Source organism: Heptranchias perlo, chromosome 16 (assembly GCF_035084215.1).
Source record: "Heptranchias perlo isolate sHepPer1 chromosome 16, sHepPer1.hap1, whole genome shotgun sequence".
Classification (NCBI taxonomy): Eukaryota; Metazoa; Chordata; class Chondrichthyes; order Hexanchiformes; family Hexanchidae; genus Heptranchias; species Heptranchias perlo.
The window spans coordinates 16,882,607-16,898,715 of record NC_090340.1 but is presented as its reverse complement, the minus strand read 5'-3'; the positions used below and the strand labels follow the sequence as shown (position 1 = coordinate 16,898,715).

Below are 16,109 nucleotides of genomic sequence, written 5' to 3'. Positions count from 1 at the left end.
TGCCGTGTTTTGATTCCTTGTGCAGCTCACTTTATGCTCCGCTCAGTCTTAGTCTATAGTTCTTTGGGTTAAATTACTTAGCACATCCTTCATCCTCTGCACCTAATTCTAACACTCACCAAATTCCCAGTTCAAAGTTTTGACGTAAATACCTTTCACTGAGACTATGAATCCAGGTCATTTAAGTATTACCGGGGACTGGAGGTGCCCCAGCATGGAACCCTGAGGCATATCACTTAATGGCTCTCAATCTAGCTTCACTTGTGACTACCCTCTGCTTCTTTCCCTCTAGCTAGTTACTAATTCATGTCTGGGACTTAGCTTGATATATACTGACTTTAGTTTTTAAAATGTCTCTCATGCAGTAGATTATCAAAGGCCTTTTGGTAGTCAAGGTACACAATGTTATTTGGCTTCCCGCAGGCCCGTCACCATCTCAAAAAAGTCTATGATGTTGGGCTGGCAAACCGTATGCTGCAGTGAAGCCTCTCACTCACTTACTAGGCAAGCCTGATGACCTAATATAATCTTTGGTTTCACTCAGTCAGTGAACGTCATGTCCCAGTGGAATCTGTCTGGAGCACATCCAGTGCTGACATGAAAAGCCTTCTAGATGGGAAGAGATAGCAGAAGCAACAATAACACAAGAGTCCCAAATGAGGATGTACACTGCAAGGTGAAATCCTTCTGATTGGGTTGTCCAATGGTCCGGAAACTGATGAAGGGCTCCTGGTACAAGTCTAGTATTTTGATGGGTTTATATATTGCCATGATATATAAGAACTTTATTAAGTCAGTATCCATCTCCCTATTCCATAAGCAATTTCAAACACTTTGGCTGAGAATTTCTTCTTCAGTGGCTGTGCAAGTAGGAGATTATCTTCTGATATTGGGATTCAGGAACAGTGGTGGACTATAACCTGGTGTTGTAAGATTCCTTACATTTGTCCATCCCAGTCCATCACCGGCATCTCCACATCATGGACAGATTAGAGGGAGCTTTACTCAACATCTAACCCATGCTGCACCTGAGCCGGGACAGTTTGATGCTGACACTAGACCAATAAAGTGGAAAAATGTTCCTTTCTCTAAGCCTGATATCCTCATCTTGATGACCATGAAAGTGCACCAAAAGTATCAGCAAGACATCTGGTCACAAATGACAAACTGATCTGGCCTTAAAACTTTTAAGTGCAGAGAGATTAGTCTGGACACTGGCCTAGATTTTGCGATCGGTGTTACTTTAATGCCAACATTTACCCGCTTAAAATAAATGGGTTAACGTTGGTAAGAAAATAACACTGATCAGAAAATCTACGGTTAATAGAGTGCATGTTTAGCAAATTAATGACCTGTATTTGTGTTTATCACTATTTTGTATTGGGGAAGTGTTTCTATCTTAATGGGGGGAGTTTTAACCTCGCAGAGTGGGCGGGAAAGGGGGGTTTAAAAATGCAAAAATGGGAAACCCGACCCCAACATGCCTCCAACTTCCAGTTTTAATGGAGGCGGCTTGGGGGGGCGGGCGACTAATCTGCTCTTTGGAGGTGAGCTGGTCATTTAAATATTTTAATGAAGCCCAGGGCTTGGGAAACCCAGCAGCTGAAGGGATCTGTGAACGGCTGGGTCCAACAGGGAGGTGCCTTCCCAACGCTGCTGGTGGGCCAGGAGGAGCAGGAGTGCTTCCCGCCAGCCCCTCAAGCAAACCTGTTTACCTCCCTGCGATTGGACCCCTGCGATCAGCCAACACCCCCCCCCCCCCCGTGACCGGACCCCCACGGCTCCCCTCGGTGTCTCTGTCCTCATAAATGTCTCCCCCCCACCCATGTCTCCACCCCCCCATCCATGTCTCCACCCCCCACAATGTCTCCCCCCCCGCCCCCGCTGCCTCCGACCGCCCGATGTCTCCGCCCCCCCCCCCCCAACCCCGATGTCACCAGCCCCCCTGATGTCCCCCCAACCCACAATCTCTCCGTCCCTCCCTCCATCCTCTCTGCTCCCTGGCTGTGGCCTGATGTCGTAGGCCTTCCTGCCCGACAGCCAGCCAGCCTCTCAATCTGACTGGCTGCTACCGGGAAACTGAGTCCAAAAATTTAAACCAGGTCCTGCCGTTAAATTTGGCAGGACCTCCGGGAAACCCATACTTCCGGGTTTCCCATCCGCTACATCCCCCCCCCCCCCGCTCCCTCCCTGCCTCCCTGTAAATATCGGGGCCAATGTGTCTGGGCAGTGGTGGCTTCAGTCTAGCTCTGTTCTGTATATTTGCACGAAAAGACGCAAGGAGAATATTACTTTCGAACTATTGAGTAACAAACTATGGTCTCCATTGTTCAGATGAATTTGCAGTGATGCATTGTGAGTGAGAGTTTACTGACAAAGCTCAATGCTTCACTTCCTGTCGAGTGGCTTATCTTTGCTAGTCTTTGCAGCTCTTTGTGAAGGTTCTGGACAGTGAGCATCTTTGAAGTGGAAATCCTATGGCAAGTTGCCACCCAGGAAACTGGCTGCTAATTCCAAGCCCACAGCCAGTTTCTACACAAGAGGTGTCTGTGGAAAGACCTCAGCATTGTGAGTCTTTGCAAAATAATGGAATTCTGGATTTTCCACAACACATTGACATCCGCAATGAGGGGAGAATTCCCAATCTGGGAAAGGTATTCTGGGGTCCGCGCAGCAAAGATGGCAGTACCAGATCCTGGATTAGCAAGTGACTGCAACAATAGTGTAGCTATGAGTAAATGATCAATATGTGCTCGTTGGGTGCACATTTTTTCAGCTGGATTGACTGCTCTGATGCTGGATGTGGGCAGTTATTCCAGGTTTTAGTGAGAATGTGGATGACAAAGAGTTCTACATATTTATAGCTTCAGCGTTATGATTGGGGATGGCGAACACCCTCAGCGCAAAGTGCTGCTGATTAGAAAAGCTGCTGTTGTGTAAAGATTTCTTTATGCTTCCGTGTAACCCTGTCAGGAGCTGAGACACTGCACAGACTCGGTTTTGACAGGAAAAGCAAAAAGTGAGTGAAACAATACAACGGAGGGAATTCAGTCAGAGAGGTTATATTTAATCAGCTATACACAGAGCCACTGTATTAGAAAACCATTAGCTGATTCAAGTTAGCTAATCAGGTTATCTCACGAAGAGAAACAAAAACAGAAAACGCTGGAAACACTCAGCAGGTCAAGCAGCAACTGTGGAGAGAACGGATAAGACATTTTGCATATGTAGAGTCCCATTTTGAGTCCCATGGCTGTTGCATCTGTGATGAAAGAATCCAGCCCAAAATGGTTTGGCATTCAATTGTCTGAATCCCTGTATGTTTGCAGCCAGATGTACCACTGCATGGAATGTCATCACGCAGATGAAATGATGACTGTCATGCAACCTTTCCTTCCTACAATCTACAAGCTTTTAAAACTCAAGCTTGACATCATCTAATCACTACTTCCTGATTTATCTCATCTTTGTTTCTTTTTCAGCCATGGTGGTGTTCTACGTTGGAGGTCTTATTCCTTATCCTAACTTTCTCAATATAAAAATGGCTGGATGGATCACCATTTCACCACAGTCCTTTCAGGTCCACTAAAAAATTAGATTATGGAAATGCAGCTCAAGGCTGAGAGTAATGCATTCTTTTCTTATTTCATGATCAAATAAATGTTACAAAAATAGTAGCAAAGCAACTACATGCGCAATAAGATTTAGAGACAGAATGGCCTTCGCTCCCAGAACCCTCAACCAATCATTGCCTTCAATGCTCCTGGTACCTTTAGGCTGAGCAAAGAAAGATCAGAGCTGATTCTGCAATCCCACACTCCCAGTGAGGAGCTATACACACAAGGATCGTGATTCGGAGAATTGTAGCTACAGTTTTGTAGCACTATCTCTGACCCATGCTTCTGGCTGAGAGTGTGGAATACCCCTTCTCAGGTTTCAGGTCTCAGCCTTGGAAATACCATCAAGGTGGTGCACTGCTCAGGAGATCAGCAAGTGAGTTTTTAATTCCTTTTAATACTTAAAATAGATGCCCTCTGTCTCCTATATTTCCCATGAACATTCAGAAAAGGGTCATTGGAGGGATCTAGAAGTATTCCTCCAAAGTGACAAGAACCTACAATTTTCATTCCCGCACATGAGTTTTGTATGGAATTGAACTGTGTGTTACCAGGTCTTATACCAATTGGGATTATGTCATTTGAATGACTTTTCCTTTGTTCTTGCTTGAAACAGTCTCCTCATACTAAACCCACATCCCATAATCATGCAGTCATCTGTCCATGGTGTACTCGAACTGAACCACAAAGGAATAGAACAAACCATTAAACGCCTCTCTATTACCTCTTTACTTTATTAGTGTTTTAACTTCTGATACAAACAGGATGTTGAATGAAGATTTGTGGGTTATAACTCATATCTCACTTTTAGTGCTCACCGTAACTCATATATGATTTTGTTTGAGTTATCAGATGAACCGACTCACAGGATATAACTCATATCTTATAGCCCCTCTCCTATATCTTTCATTTACTATCACTATAGAACTGGTAAATACTATTCTGGTAAAGTCTGCTTTTAGCTGTTTACTTCAGTCGTAGAATATTATAGAACAGTGTTCTTCAATAGAAATTGCCAACTAGCCATAGGTGGGTCATTGTTTTAGCTACATGCACTAATTTTAGTAGGAAACACCTTACATACACTCACACATACAGTTAACTGCACTTCACGTGTGTATATTTACTTAACAAACATCCACCACCATTCAGTAACCAGGGAAGTAAAGCACTCACAACGATAAAAAATCTCACACACTCTTACCATTTTGCCAACAAACTCACAAAAACGCCATGTGAATATGAGTATTGAAATCACATGCCCAACGGCAGTGTCTATTATTCCTTTTTTACTTGCTAATCAGAAATGCATTTATCCACATCTGGATTCCCAATTAGCCACATGTAACTAATGGCTAACGTATTGGACATGAACTGTTATAGAAGGTATTTCTAGGACTTGAGGCCCATCACATTCAGATTCTAGTCAGCTTGGGCATTCCCAAATTATTTTAGAATGTTTAAAGTTCCTCATAATATGGCCTTCCTGTGTGCACACACTTTGCTTATCTCTTTATAGGCTAACCTGTTTTGACCTATAGTCTATAGAAAATTCCAAAAATCACCTTTGCATCCTTTGCAGTACATACTTCCAGCCAAACTATCCCGCTGGAAAACTTATCCTGTACTTCCTTTACTTTCCAAGTGTGCCTGACATATAGACCTACTCCACCTCCTTTCCGATCTAGTCTGTCCTTCCTGAACACTCTAAAGCCTTGTCTGTTGTACTCTTCTCCATCACTAGGTGTTTAACCCATTTTTCTGAGATTCTTATTACATCATAGTTCCCAATTACCACACCAGCCTCGTGCTCAATCAAATTGTTGCAAATGCTTTTAGCATTCATAAATAGACACTTCAAAAGGCTCTTCTCTGTGCTTCATGTAGTAATTAGCGATCTCTCTTCTCTCCCTTCCTAATAACTGCTGAATGCTTCATTCATGGTGATTGCTGATCCATCTCTGCTCTCCTTGTGATTACTGACCACCCTCCTCTGCTCTGTTCCCCTGATGCTGACTGCTGCAATTTTTTTTTGTTGCAAAATGGGACATGGAAGGAAATAATGGAGAGGTTGGCACCCATGACATCATCTGAGACAAAACATTTGAGAATTCGACATTCTAATCAGTTGGAATAGCTCTAAAATGGCATCAAATAAAAACTATGAGTTTTTCTGATATATATATTTGGCCGATTTTCTACAGAGAAAGATCTCAGTTCAGTTGTTACAAGTTCTCAGATTTGGGAGGAAAAGCAAGCAAATTGACTTTCTTAACTTTTTTTTGATGCAGCTTTCTGGTGCTCCTCAATATTGTGGTTGTAGACAATTATGTGTGGGGTTTATATCCATGCATCATTATTTTGGCACGGAATAATGGCCAAAAGCCAGCCCTTCAATAAGTTAGTGTGAGAAGGATTTGATCTCTTTGATGGGCTGTATTTGGGGTGGGGAGGGCTGTTGAAGGTTGCGAATGATCTCAGAATTTGGCTGAGATGAACTGGGGACTAAAATTTTAATCTGCAACAATAATAAATTCTGAGCTAGTTGGAGACCATAGAACAAAAACAATCCAACAGGCACCAACCCCTCCAAAAGGAGCACAGCTGGCTGTTTCTATTGCCCAGTAATTGTATTAGATGATCTCAGAAATTGTGTGAAAGGAATAAAAATTATTTATGCTAAATACATAAAAAAGAAAACAAATAAATACTTATTCCAAAAAGTCCAGACTTTAGATACGTGTAGATAAATCCTATCTGGGGGCATCCCTGATGTTTGAAAATGTTTCTGTTCTGAAGACCAGAATAGACTTGTTGATGCCCGATATTTTACTTTCCAGATTTAAGTTAATCCAAAAAGCCCCTTGTTTTACATTTACCACTTTTTAAATTAATTTGTTAAAGTATTTTTACCAAGCAGATCTGCTATTTTACTCCCTCAAATTCCAATGAGTTTGATATTTTATTGAAGAAATTTTAGTGACCCAAGGTTTCATGGGGGAGCCATTAGTGATAAAGATGGGGACGTGTGACTTAACACAAAAATCCTAACACCGCACTATAGAAAGTGATGCGGTTCATCCTAATAGAGTGGTGGATAGGGTTGCTGGAAGTTTTGAGGATGTGATTGCCTTGGCCTTCAGTTTGCAGTAGTTTTTAACAGAAGAAGGTAACGTCACGTGTAAGTACTTTCCCCTGTGTTTTCTTGTCACTTAGACTTTTCCCCACACGGAGGTGACCTACAGGAAGGTAGTTCCCATTCATAGCTCTGACCCCAGGATTGCTGTCTCCTTTAAGAGCCACTTGCAACGAAATGTGGGCTCAACCAAAAAAGGAAACAGGCTGTGAAATTTGGGCAAAGGCCCTGTCAGGAGCAGTCGTTGTTTCTCAAGTGCTATAATGGCAGAGAATGAATCCGAGAGTTTTCAGCTCAAAGAGATGGACAGACCTATAGGCCACAGTTGCCACCTTTGGTGGAGGATCTTCTCCCTCTCAAAGTATCTCTGTCAGTAGATAACCACAGCAACCACTGTTGTGCCCAAATGACCCCTTTTTCTCCTTCCTTCCTCTCCCACACACCTGGTAGTTTTCAGTTGAGATCATATTTGTTTTTCCTGCAGTGTTGCTCTAATGTTATCTAGCCCTTTCCAGGATATTATGATTTTACTCTGAAATGTTTTTTTTTGCGGAGATTTGCTGATATCTATGGTCTGTGAATGCACAGTGACTGTGAGAGACACAGGCAGACCTGAGCTATGGCATCAGCAGCTGGACTTATTTTTGTGAGACGTGATTGACACGGATCATGATGGTATCGGTGGAGACACTGCTGCAAGGCTCACAATTGGCACAGCTATTGTGTAGAGATGTTAGTAGGGCTTGTTTGTGATCAGTTCACCAGACTAACTTGGCAAAGTGTTTTTTATTGCTGGTTGTGTTACAAATACATGCATAACTGAATAATTGGATGGCCTCTCTCGGTCTTTGTTTATGTTTCAGTCCTGGCTTCAGTCATATGGATACATCCCTCAAGGTGGCTTACGAATGTCCACGATGAGATCAGCGCAAACACTCTCCAACGCCATCGCTAACATGCAGAGGTTCTATGGAATTCAAGTAACTGGGGAACTTGATGAAAACACAAAAATGTAAGAGCTTGTTTGAAAATGATTCAGTCTCAGAGCAGTTTCCGCACAACACTCATGCACATCAGTCTCAACCAAAACACAACAGCACAAGAGATTTGATCAGTGATAAAGAATTGACAAGTACCTCAGTACAACACCCTCACCATATTATGCTTTCACACACTTAACATTCTCCAGTTCTACAGTACATCAGTAAGGTAAGAACATTTGATCCATCAAGCCAACTCCTTCAACAGGTTATGTACAATTTACCCTAACATTGACCCTCCACCACCCATTCAGGCTCCTCAAGGAAAATTCTGGGTAAATACTTCCTGATTCAAGCAAAATTCCAGGACCCAAAACTCCTGGAGTTGGAGAGGGCATGTCACAGTTACACGGGAGGGGGAAGGAGGGCAGAACGTGGGTTAGATCCCAGATCTGCCAGGGTTCTGCCCCTTTTGGACCGGACCCCTGCCCCCCTACGTCGAGAGGGTGTGTTGTAGGGAGGTCCTGGGTTCCCAGGAAATTCCACCCTTTACGTCCTTGAAATGTCTCAGTGGAATTGCAGCCAGTTGAGACCTTGCATGAGTCCCTTTGAGACTTTCTAAAGGCCCAAAACCTTCACTAGTATAAGGAAGTTGATCCCGGAGATGATCGGTTACCTTCTGTAGTTGGAGTGGCTCCAGTGGGAGCTGAGGAGTTTTTAAAAAACAAAACATTCTTCGGCCCATTTGGGTCTCAGGAGAGCTCTCCTCTGCCTAACAAGGACAGATCAACTTGTGCTGGGGTGGCCGCTGCTGGTGTATCCTTGCGGGCGCTGCTGGTCCATCCCGGCTAAGCACATGACATTGCTTCTGTAATTTGGGACGGGGGCTTTGGGTGGGGTCTTGCTCCACTGCACTTATGCTGAGCAAGCCGAACCTAAGGAATCTTCCAGACCCAAATATTCATCGACTTTCATGTTTCCACTATTCAAACCTGGCCTTCTGTTTTACAGATAACATTGCTTCCCCTTACCCCATGAGCACAGGAACCATTGTGTCCCATGAAGTATTTGATCACCTGTAGCTTTCCCTATAACTTCCAATCCCATTATCAACCTGATAGTTTTCTAGCTTAGTTTTAAATTAATTCATTGTCATAGCCTCAACTTCCTGTTGCACATGTGCACTATTCTGTGGGGCAAGTTTCTTCTAATCTTACTTGAACTTTGTTTATTTTAAACCTGTGTCCTTTAGTTCTGGACTTACAGCCCAAGTCAAATAGCCTGCTTGTACCTACAATGCCTCTCAGCATTTTAAAAACTTAGATTGTATCCCCCTCAATCTTTTCTCCAGTGAATATGTTAAAATTCTTTATGTCACTCCTTATAAGTTACAGCCTTAAGTCCTGGAATCATCCTAGTTACTCTTTGAACCATCTCCAATGCATCATTGCCCTTTTGAAGCAGGATGCACTGCGTGTTGACCATCCTTGCTGTATTCAGCATTTCCTGCCCCTTCTGTACGCTAGTATGACAAAATCAATGTCGTCTGCCCTTGCAACCTTTTTATAGCATATTGTTGGTGTTACTATCTTATTGGGTGTTGTAGCTCACTTACTGAAGATGTTCCCTGATCCAACAGTGACTAAATGAGATGGACTGGGATGGGATGGCTGAATGGCCTTATAGTTATTTTGCTCAGATGGTATGGGCGACATTTACTGATGACAGACTGCAGTGGAGGGTGGCCGAAATGTGCATTGCTGCTCCAGTTGCGGTGATATGATGTGTTGCTGTGGTAACACAGAGCATTTGTGTGAAATGTCATCACAAAGGGCTAATTGCTACACAGGAATAGAAGCACCTGGAGATGCTTCTGGATGTTGTCTTGGTGATTGAAACTCAAACTAACTTTGGTAGAATTCTTGGCATCTTCCAGTAGTCCTGTTCTCCAAGCATGCTCTGAAGTAATTTGGTTGCTAACCTTTACTTGCTGTGCATGGACGTGTCACAAGTGTTTTATCAGAACAATTTATTGTTGAAATGTCTGCTTTGACCGTATATATTTAGCATGAAAGTCTGCAGACAGTGCAATTATTTGCTGCATTATTATGAGTAATGGAGACCCTTGATGATTCTGTTCATATCAGTCTAAAACTAGTTAGTTGCTGAGTTTTTATTTTAAACTTTAAATTTTTAGTTGAATTTTTGAGCTCGTCAACACAAGAAATGTCAACACTGAGGAATAGAACACTTTCCTATTTCACGCACCCAACATTAGCATCAAGCACTCCTAGGTCAAAGCGTAACATGGCTTAGGTGCAGTGTAAAATGTTTTCTGTTTCCAGCCTCAAAAGATCACCACTACTGAACCAGTGTGGATTTTTTCTTTTCCTCTGATAAATGTCATTATGGCCTGTTTGAATGTGATTGTCAATTCATGTTGAATTTAGGGAAGTTTTGTGCTGTGTCAACACATACTCTAGAAACAGCCTGGATTCATTTCACAGAGGACAACTGCCACCAGCAGACAGAGAAAAATTTCATCTCATCAGTCCAGCTATATACAAAATCAGGCACTTAAGGTGCAAGGGTAGTGTGCTAACCACAATATCACCTAGTTCCCTCAGTCAATAATTTAAACATTTCTTTTGAGAGCAGCCGGCCTACTCTGTGCAGGCTGTGGGATAAAGTTTCCAGCAGAATCAGGCACTACCATGGCAAAAAATTAAGGGAAGTTGGGCAGGAAGGCTTATCACTGCATCCCCACCCCTGTCAGCACCGCCATGGATTTTCCTGCACTCCCCCCTCACCGCAGGGATCTTGACTGCCTAATCCTTGCCTGCTTCACCACATTTAAATGACAGCAGGAGGACAGGCCTTGGGGCAGCAGAAGCCAGCCTTCTCAGGAGAATATTGGAAGGGGAGGGCTTAGTATTGCAATTACCTCCCTCTATTTAGGCCCCCTTAACTCTTGTCAGAAGTCCCTTGGCTCTTGGAGAGTCTGTCGTGAATTTGGTGAAAGCTTCCTCGCGGCTTTTCCCCGCTCCCTTTAAGGTCCCTCCTCCCTAGGGCTGCATCAGGTGTCCCGTGCAGCATCACTGACTTTTGCACCCATGCAGTGCGGGCTTTGTGGTAGGGATCCTGCCGGAACACCGCTCTGCATATTTTATGAGGCCCTACCCAGGCAAATGGGTCAGGGCATCGGAGATCCCATCCCGACCCTTCTCCGGCGGTGAATCCAGCCCAGAGAGAAATCCAGCCTGGTGTGTTTAGCCCAGAGAGAAATCCAGTCCATGAGTTTAGCCCAGAGAGAAATCCAGTCCATGTGTTTAGCCCAGAGAGAAATCCAGTCCATGTGTTTAGCCCAGAGAGAAATCCAGTCCATGTGTTTAGCCCAGAGAGAAATCCAGCCTGGTGTGTTTAGCCCAGAGAGAAATCCAGTCCACGAGTTTAGCCCAGAGAGAAATCCAGTCCATGAGTTTAGCCCAGAGAGAAATCCAGTCCATGTGTTTAGCCCAGAGAGAAATCCAGTCCATGTGTTTAGCCCAGAGAGAAATCCAGTCCATGTGTTTAGCCCAGAGAGAAATCCAGTCCATGTGTTTAGCCCAGAGAGAAATCCAGTCCATGTGTTTAGCCCAGAGAGAAATCCAGTCCACGAGTTTAGCCCAGAGAGAAATCCAGTCCATGAGTTTAGCCCAGAGAGAAATCCAGTCCATGTGTTTAGCCCAGAGAGAAATCCAGTCCATGTGTTTAGCCCAGAGAGAAATCCAGTCCATGTATTTAGCCCAGAGAGAAATCCAGTCCATGTGTTTAGCCCAGAGAGAAATCCAGTCCATGTGTTTAGCCCAGAGAGAAATCCAGTCCATGTGTTTAAGCACCAACTGGCAGCAGAGCCAGCTGCTGTCAGCCCTCCTAACAGTGTGAGCAAACCCAGACCAGGCTCTGGAGCAAGGAAAGGAAGAAGTGTTCAGGGTGACCTGAGCAAACAAGCAGCAGTGTGGATAATGAAAGCAGGATGGAGGTTTCACTTCAGCTCTTTGTTTGTTAACCCTTTACCAGGTGGATGAAGAAACCACGCTGCGGTGTTCCTGACAACTTTGGTACAGAATTCAAGACAAACCTGCGCCGTAAGCGATATGCCCTCACAGGACAAAAGTGGAATCGGGAACATATCACATACAGGTGAGGAACTCAGACCAAACCTTCAAACCTCATTCAAATGTTATAATCCTCTGTGTGCTTGTATATTGCTATGTCTGTATGTATGCGTATGTGTATGTGTGTCTGTGTTGTATTTTTGTGTGTATGTGTGTGTGTTTGTATATATGTATATGTGTGTCTGTGTTTATGTGTATGTGTGTGTCTGTATTTTTGTGTGTATGTGTATGTGTGTGTGTGTTTGTATTTTTCTGTGTGTGTCTGTATTTTTGTGTGTATGTGTCTGTGTCTGTATGTGTCTGTGTGTATATGTGTGTGTGTATATGTGTATGTGTGTCTGTATTTTTGTGTGTATGTGTATGTCTGTATGTATGTGTGTGTGCGTCTGTATTTTTGTGTGTGTGTATGTATGTGTGTATGTGTGTATGTGTCTGTATGTGTGTGTGTGTATATGTGTATGTGTGTCTGTATTTTTGTGTGTATGTGTATGTGTGTGTCTGTATGTATGTGTGTGTGTGTATATGCTCATCCTTTCCCTGTCTAAAAACTCATGTGCTTACTCTGAATAGGAAGCACACATTATAAAGTTTGTTTACCCTGAGTACAATAACCTTCTCCAAAATTTATGCTCAGATTTGAGGAGCCTGACTAATGCTGTCACTATTTCTTTTTGCAGCATCCAGAACTATACTCCCAAAGTGGGGGAATATCGATCACTCCAGGCCATTCGTCAGGCTTTTGCAGTCTGGCAGAAAGCTACACCGTTAATCTTTGAGGAGATTCCTTATTATGATATTCGATATGGCCGCAGGAAGAATGCAGACATCATGGTCTTCTTTGCCTCGGGTTTCCATGGAGACAGTTCCCCATTTGATGGAGAGGGTGGCTTCCTGGCTCATGCTTACTTCCCTGGCCCTGGGATGGGCGGAGACACGCATTTTGATTCAGATGAGCCATGGACACTGGAAAACATTGATCTTCAGGGTAAGAAGTGGAAAGTTTTGTTTGTTTCTCTCTGGAGTGCGAAAGGAAAGAGTGAGCAGTACTCCAGCCTGTGTACGGGTTTACGTCGTCCTTTCTTCCCTCAGCCTTTGCACTGAGCGACTCCTCATCCCCGGTGATTTCAATCTCCAGAACAGTTCTCATTGCCCTCCCTCCTCTGAATTAACTGCCCTCTTGTCCTCCCTAAATCTCTCCCTCCGTATAAACTCTCCTACCCTTATTCATGGCCACCCCCTTGACATTGCAATCTCCCGCGTCCTTCCCTGGAAAAAACTCTCCCCCGCGTCATTTACAAATTCACTTTAAAACTTTCAACTACCTGATTGCTCACCCTCCATTCGCCACAATATTTCTGCAACCATTAATTTGCTCAACCACTCCCTCACCTCTACCTTTGATGCACTTGTCCCCAGATTTACTCTGTCCCATCCTGGTCGTTCCCCTTGGTATGCCCCCTATCTTTACTCCCTCAAGTCCAAGGGTTGCAGACTTGAGTATATCTGGCACACAACTGGTTTAGCCATCCATCACCACATCTGGCTGGAGCATATTAAGCACTATCAGGCCTCATTCTCCTCTGCTAGAACTGGCCATTACTCTAGAGTGCAAAGCTGGCTTCTTCTCCCTACTACCAACTGTCTCCTTAAAGCCCCCTCCACCCTCACATAACAAATGCGAGGAGCTCATGGACTTCTTTGTTCTTCACTAAGATTGATATGCTCCATTCAGTTGCCTCTGCTGTTTCCCCCCTTCCACTTACCCAGCAAGCCAAACCGACCTCAGATTCCCCCCTGCCCTAGCCCTGAATGCGCATCTCTCACCACTTTCTCTCCCATCTCTTCTCACACCATCTCCAAACTCACCTCATCCATGAGACCCACCTTTTGCTCCCTTATCCCCATTCCACTAAACTACTGACCACCCAACTTTCCTTCCTAGTCCCCATGCAAGCTGACATTGTAAATGGTTCTCTCTTCTCAGGTACTGTCCCCCTCCCTTTCAAATCTGCCTCTGGGGTCCCCCAGGGACCTATCCTTCGCCCTCTCCTCTTCTTCATCTACTCGTCCCTTGACAACATCATCTGCAGACATGGGGCCAGTTTCCACATGCACGCTGATGACACCCAACTCTACTTCTCTATCACTTCTCTTGACCCCCTCCACTCCCTCTCTGTTGTCAGACTGTTTTTCCGACATTCGGTCTTGGATGAGCTGCAATTTCCTCCTGTTGAACACTGGGAAGGCAAAAGCCATCATCTTTGGCCCCCACCAAAAACTCCATCCCCTTGCCACTGATTCGATTTCCCTCCCCAGCCACTGTCTGAGGTTGAACCAGACTGTTCACAATCTTGGTGTTCTATTTGAGCTTCCAAACCCCGCTGAAATCTTCATCCAGACTCTATATTACAATGTTCTCCTGAATGATCCCCCTGTCTACTACCCTCTGTAAACTTCAGCTAATCTAAAACTCTGCTGCTTGGATCCTATACCACATCGATTCCTCTCACCCATCGCCCACATTGACTTCAGTCCCTCAACGCCTCAAATTTAATATTCTTATCCTGGTGTTTTAATCCTTTTATGGTCTCACCCCTCCCTATCTTTGTAACCTCCTCCAGCCTACAACCACGCTCCCCTGAAGTCTCCATTCTTCTGACTGGTTTCTTGTGCACCCCCAACTCCCTTAGCCCCATCATTGGCAGCCGTGCCTTCACCCACCTAGATCGCATGCTCTGGAACTCTCTCCCTAAATCCCTCTGCCTCTACACCTCCCTCTCTTCCTTTAAGACCCTCATTAAAACCCACTTCTTTGACCAAGCTTTGGTCCACCCCTCCTAATATCTCCTTCTTTGGCTCACTGTCCATTTTTTTGAATAAAGGCTGTGACCGTGCCTTAGGATGTTTTTCTACATTAAATGTGCTGTATAAATGCAAGTTGTTGTTGTTATGTATTCTGTAGGTGTAAGATGGGCAATTGCAGTCCATTCCAATATTGAGCTTTGGTGGTTTTAGTCAATATAAAATTGTAACAAAAAACAATATACTTAATGGATTGTGGGTTGAATGACCTGAGAATGGAAGAGATTTTGAATTTGCTAAGTATCCTAAATTATCTGGAATTAATGCCCAACTCATAAAATCATTCTAAACTTGCAAGATCCTTCTCTTCATATTATCTGATGTGGAGATGCCTGTGATGGACTGGGGTTGACAATTGTAAACAATTTTACAACACCAAGTTATAGTCCAACAATTTTTATTTGAAATCTACAAGCTTTCGGAGGCTTCCTCCTTCCTCAGGTAAATGTCAAGAGCTCCTTGAAGCCTACGCATTTATACATATAGAACAATACATGGTGTTTACAGACTGCCCCTGCAACTGCCCGTTGCCAAGGCAATCACTGTGTTCAGACAGAGAGGTGTCACCTACAGAACCCCCGAATACACATTCAACAAAAAAACAAACAGGAAAAAAAACAGAGAAGCAGAAACATCCGGAAGGCAGAGAAAGCCCGCAAATGACCCATTATATCATTATATTGAAAACAGATAGCTTTTGTTCGCTGGTGGGGTAACGTGTAGCGTGACATGAACCCAAGATCCCGGTTGCGGCCGTCCTCATGGGTGCGGAACTTGGCTATCAATTTCTGCTCGACGATTTTGCGTTGTCGTGTGTCTCGAAGGCCGCCTTGGAGAACGCTTACCCGAAGGTCGGTGGCTGAATGTCCCTGACTGCTGAAGTGTTCCCCGACTGGGAGGGAACCCTCCTGTCTGGTGATTGTTGCGCGGTGTCCGTTCATCCGTTGTCGCAGTGTCTGCATGGTCTCGCCAATGTACCATGCTCCGGGGCATCCTTTTCTGCAGCGTATGAGGTAGACAACGTTGGCCGAGTCACAGGAGTATGAACCATGCACCTGGTGGGTGGTGTCCTCTCGTGTGATGGTGGTATCTGTGTCGATGATCTGGCATGTCTTGCAGCGGTTACCGTGGCAGGGTTGTGTGGTGTCGTGGACGCTGTTCTCCTGAAAGCTGGGTAATTTGCTGCGAACGATAGTCTGTTTGAGGTTGGGTGGCTGTTTAAAGGCGAGTAGTGGAGGTGTGGGGAAGGCCATAGCGAGGTGTTCGTCTTCATTGATGACATGTTGAAGGCTGCGGAGAACATGGCGTAGTTTCTCCGCTCCGGGGAAGTACTGGACGACGAAGGGTACTCTGTTGG

The 16,109-nt window shown here is 44.4% G+C and overlaps 1 protein-coding gene across 1 annotated transcript in view; it reads left to right on the top strand.

Annotated features, from left to right (window-relative positions):
- mmp15b (matrix metallopeptidase 15b) overlaps positions 1 to 16,109 on the top strand; it is a 55,209-nt gene that overhangs the window by 17,877 nt on the left and 21,223 nt on the right. Inside the window, exons 2-4 of the mRNA XM_067997702.1 lie at positions 7,617 to 7,765; positions 11,793 to 11,915; positions 12,568 to 12,875. Coding sequence (XP_067853803.1) covers positions 7,617 to 7,765; positions 11,793 to 11,915; positions 12,568 to 12,875 — 580 coding nt within the window. The remainder of the gene's footprint in view (positions 1 to 7,616; positions 7,766 to 11,792; positions 11,916 to 12,567; positions 12,876 to 16,109) is intronic.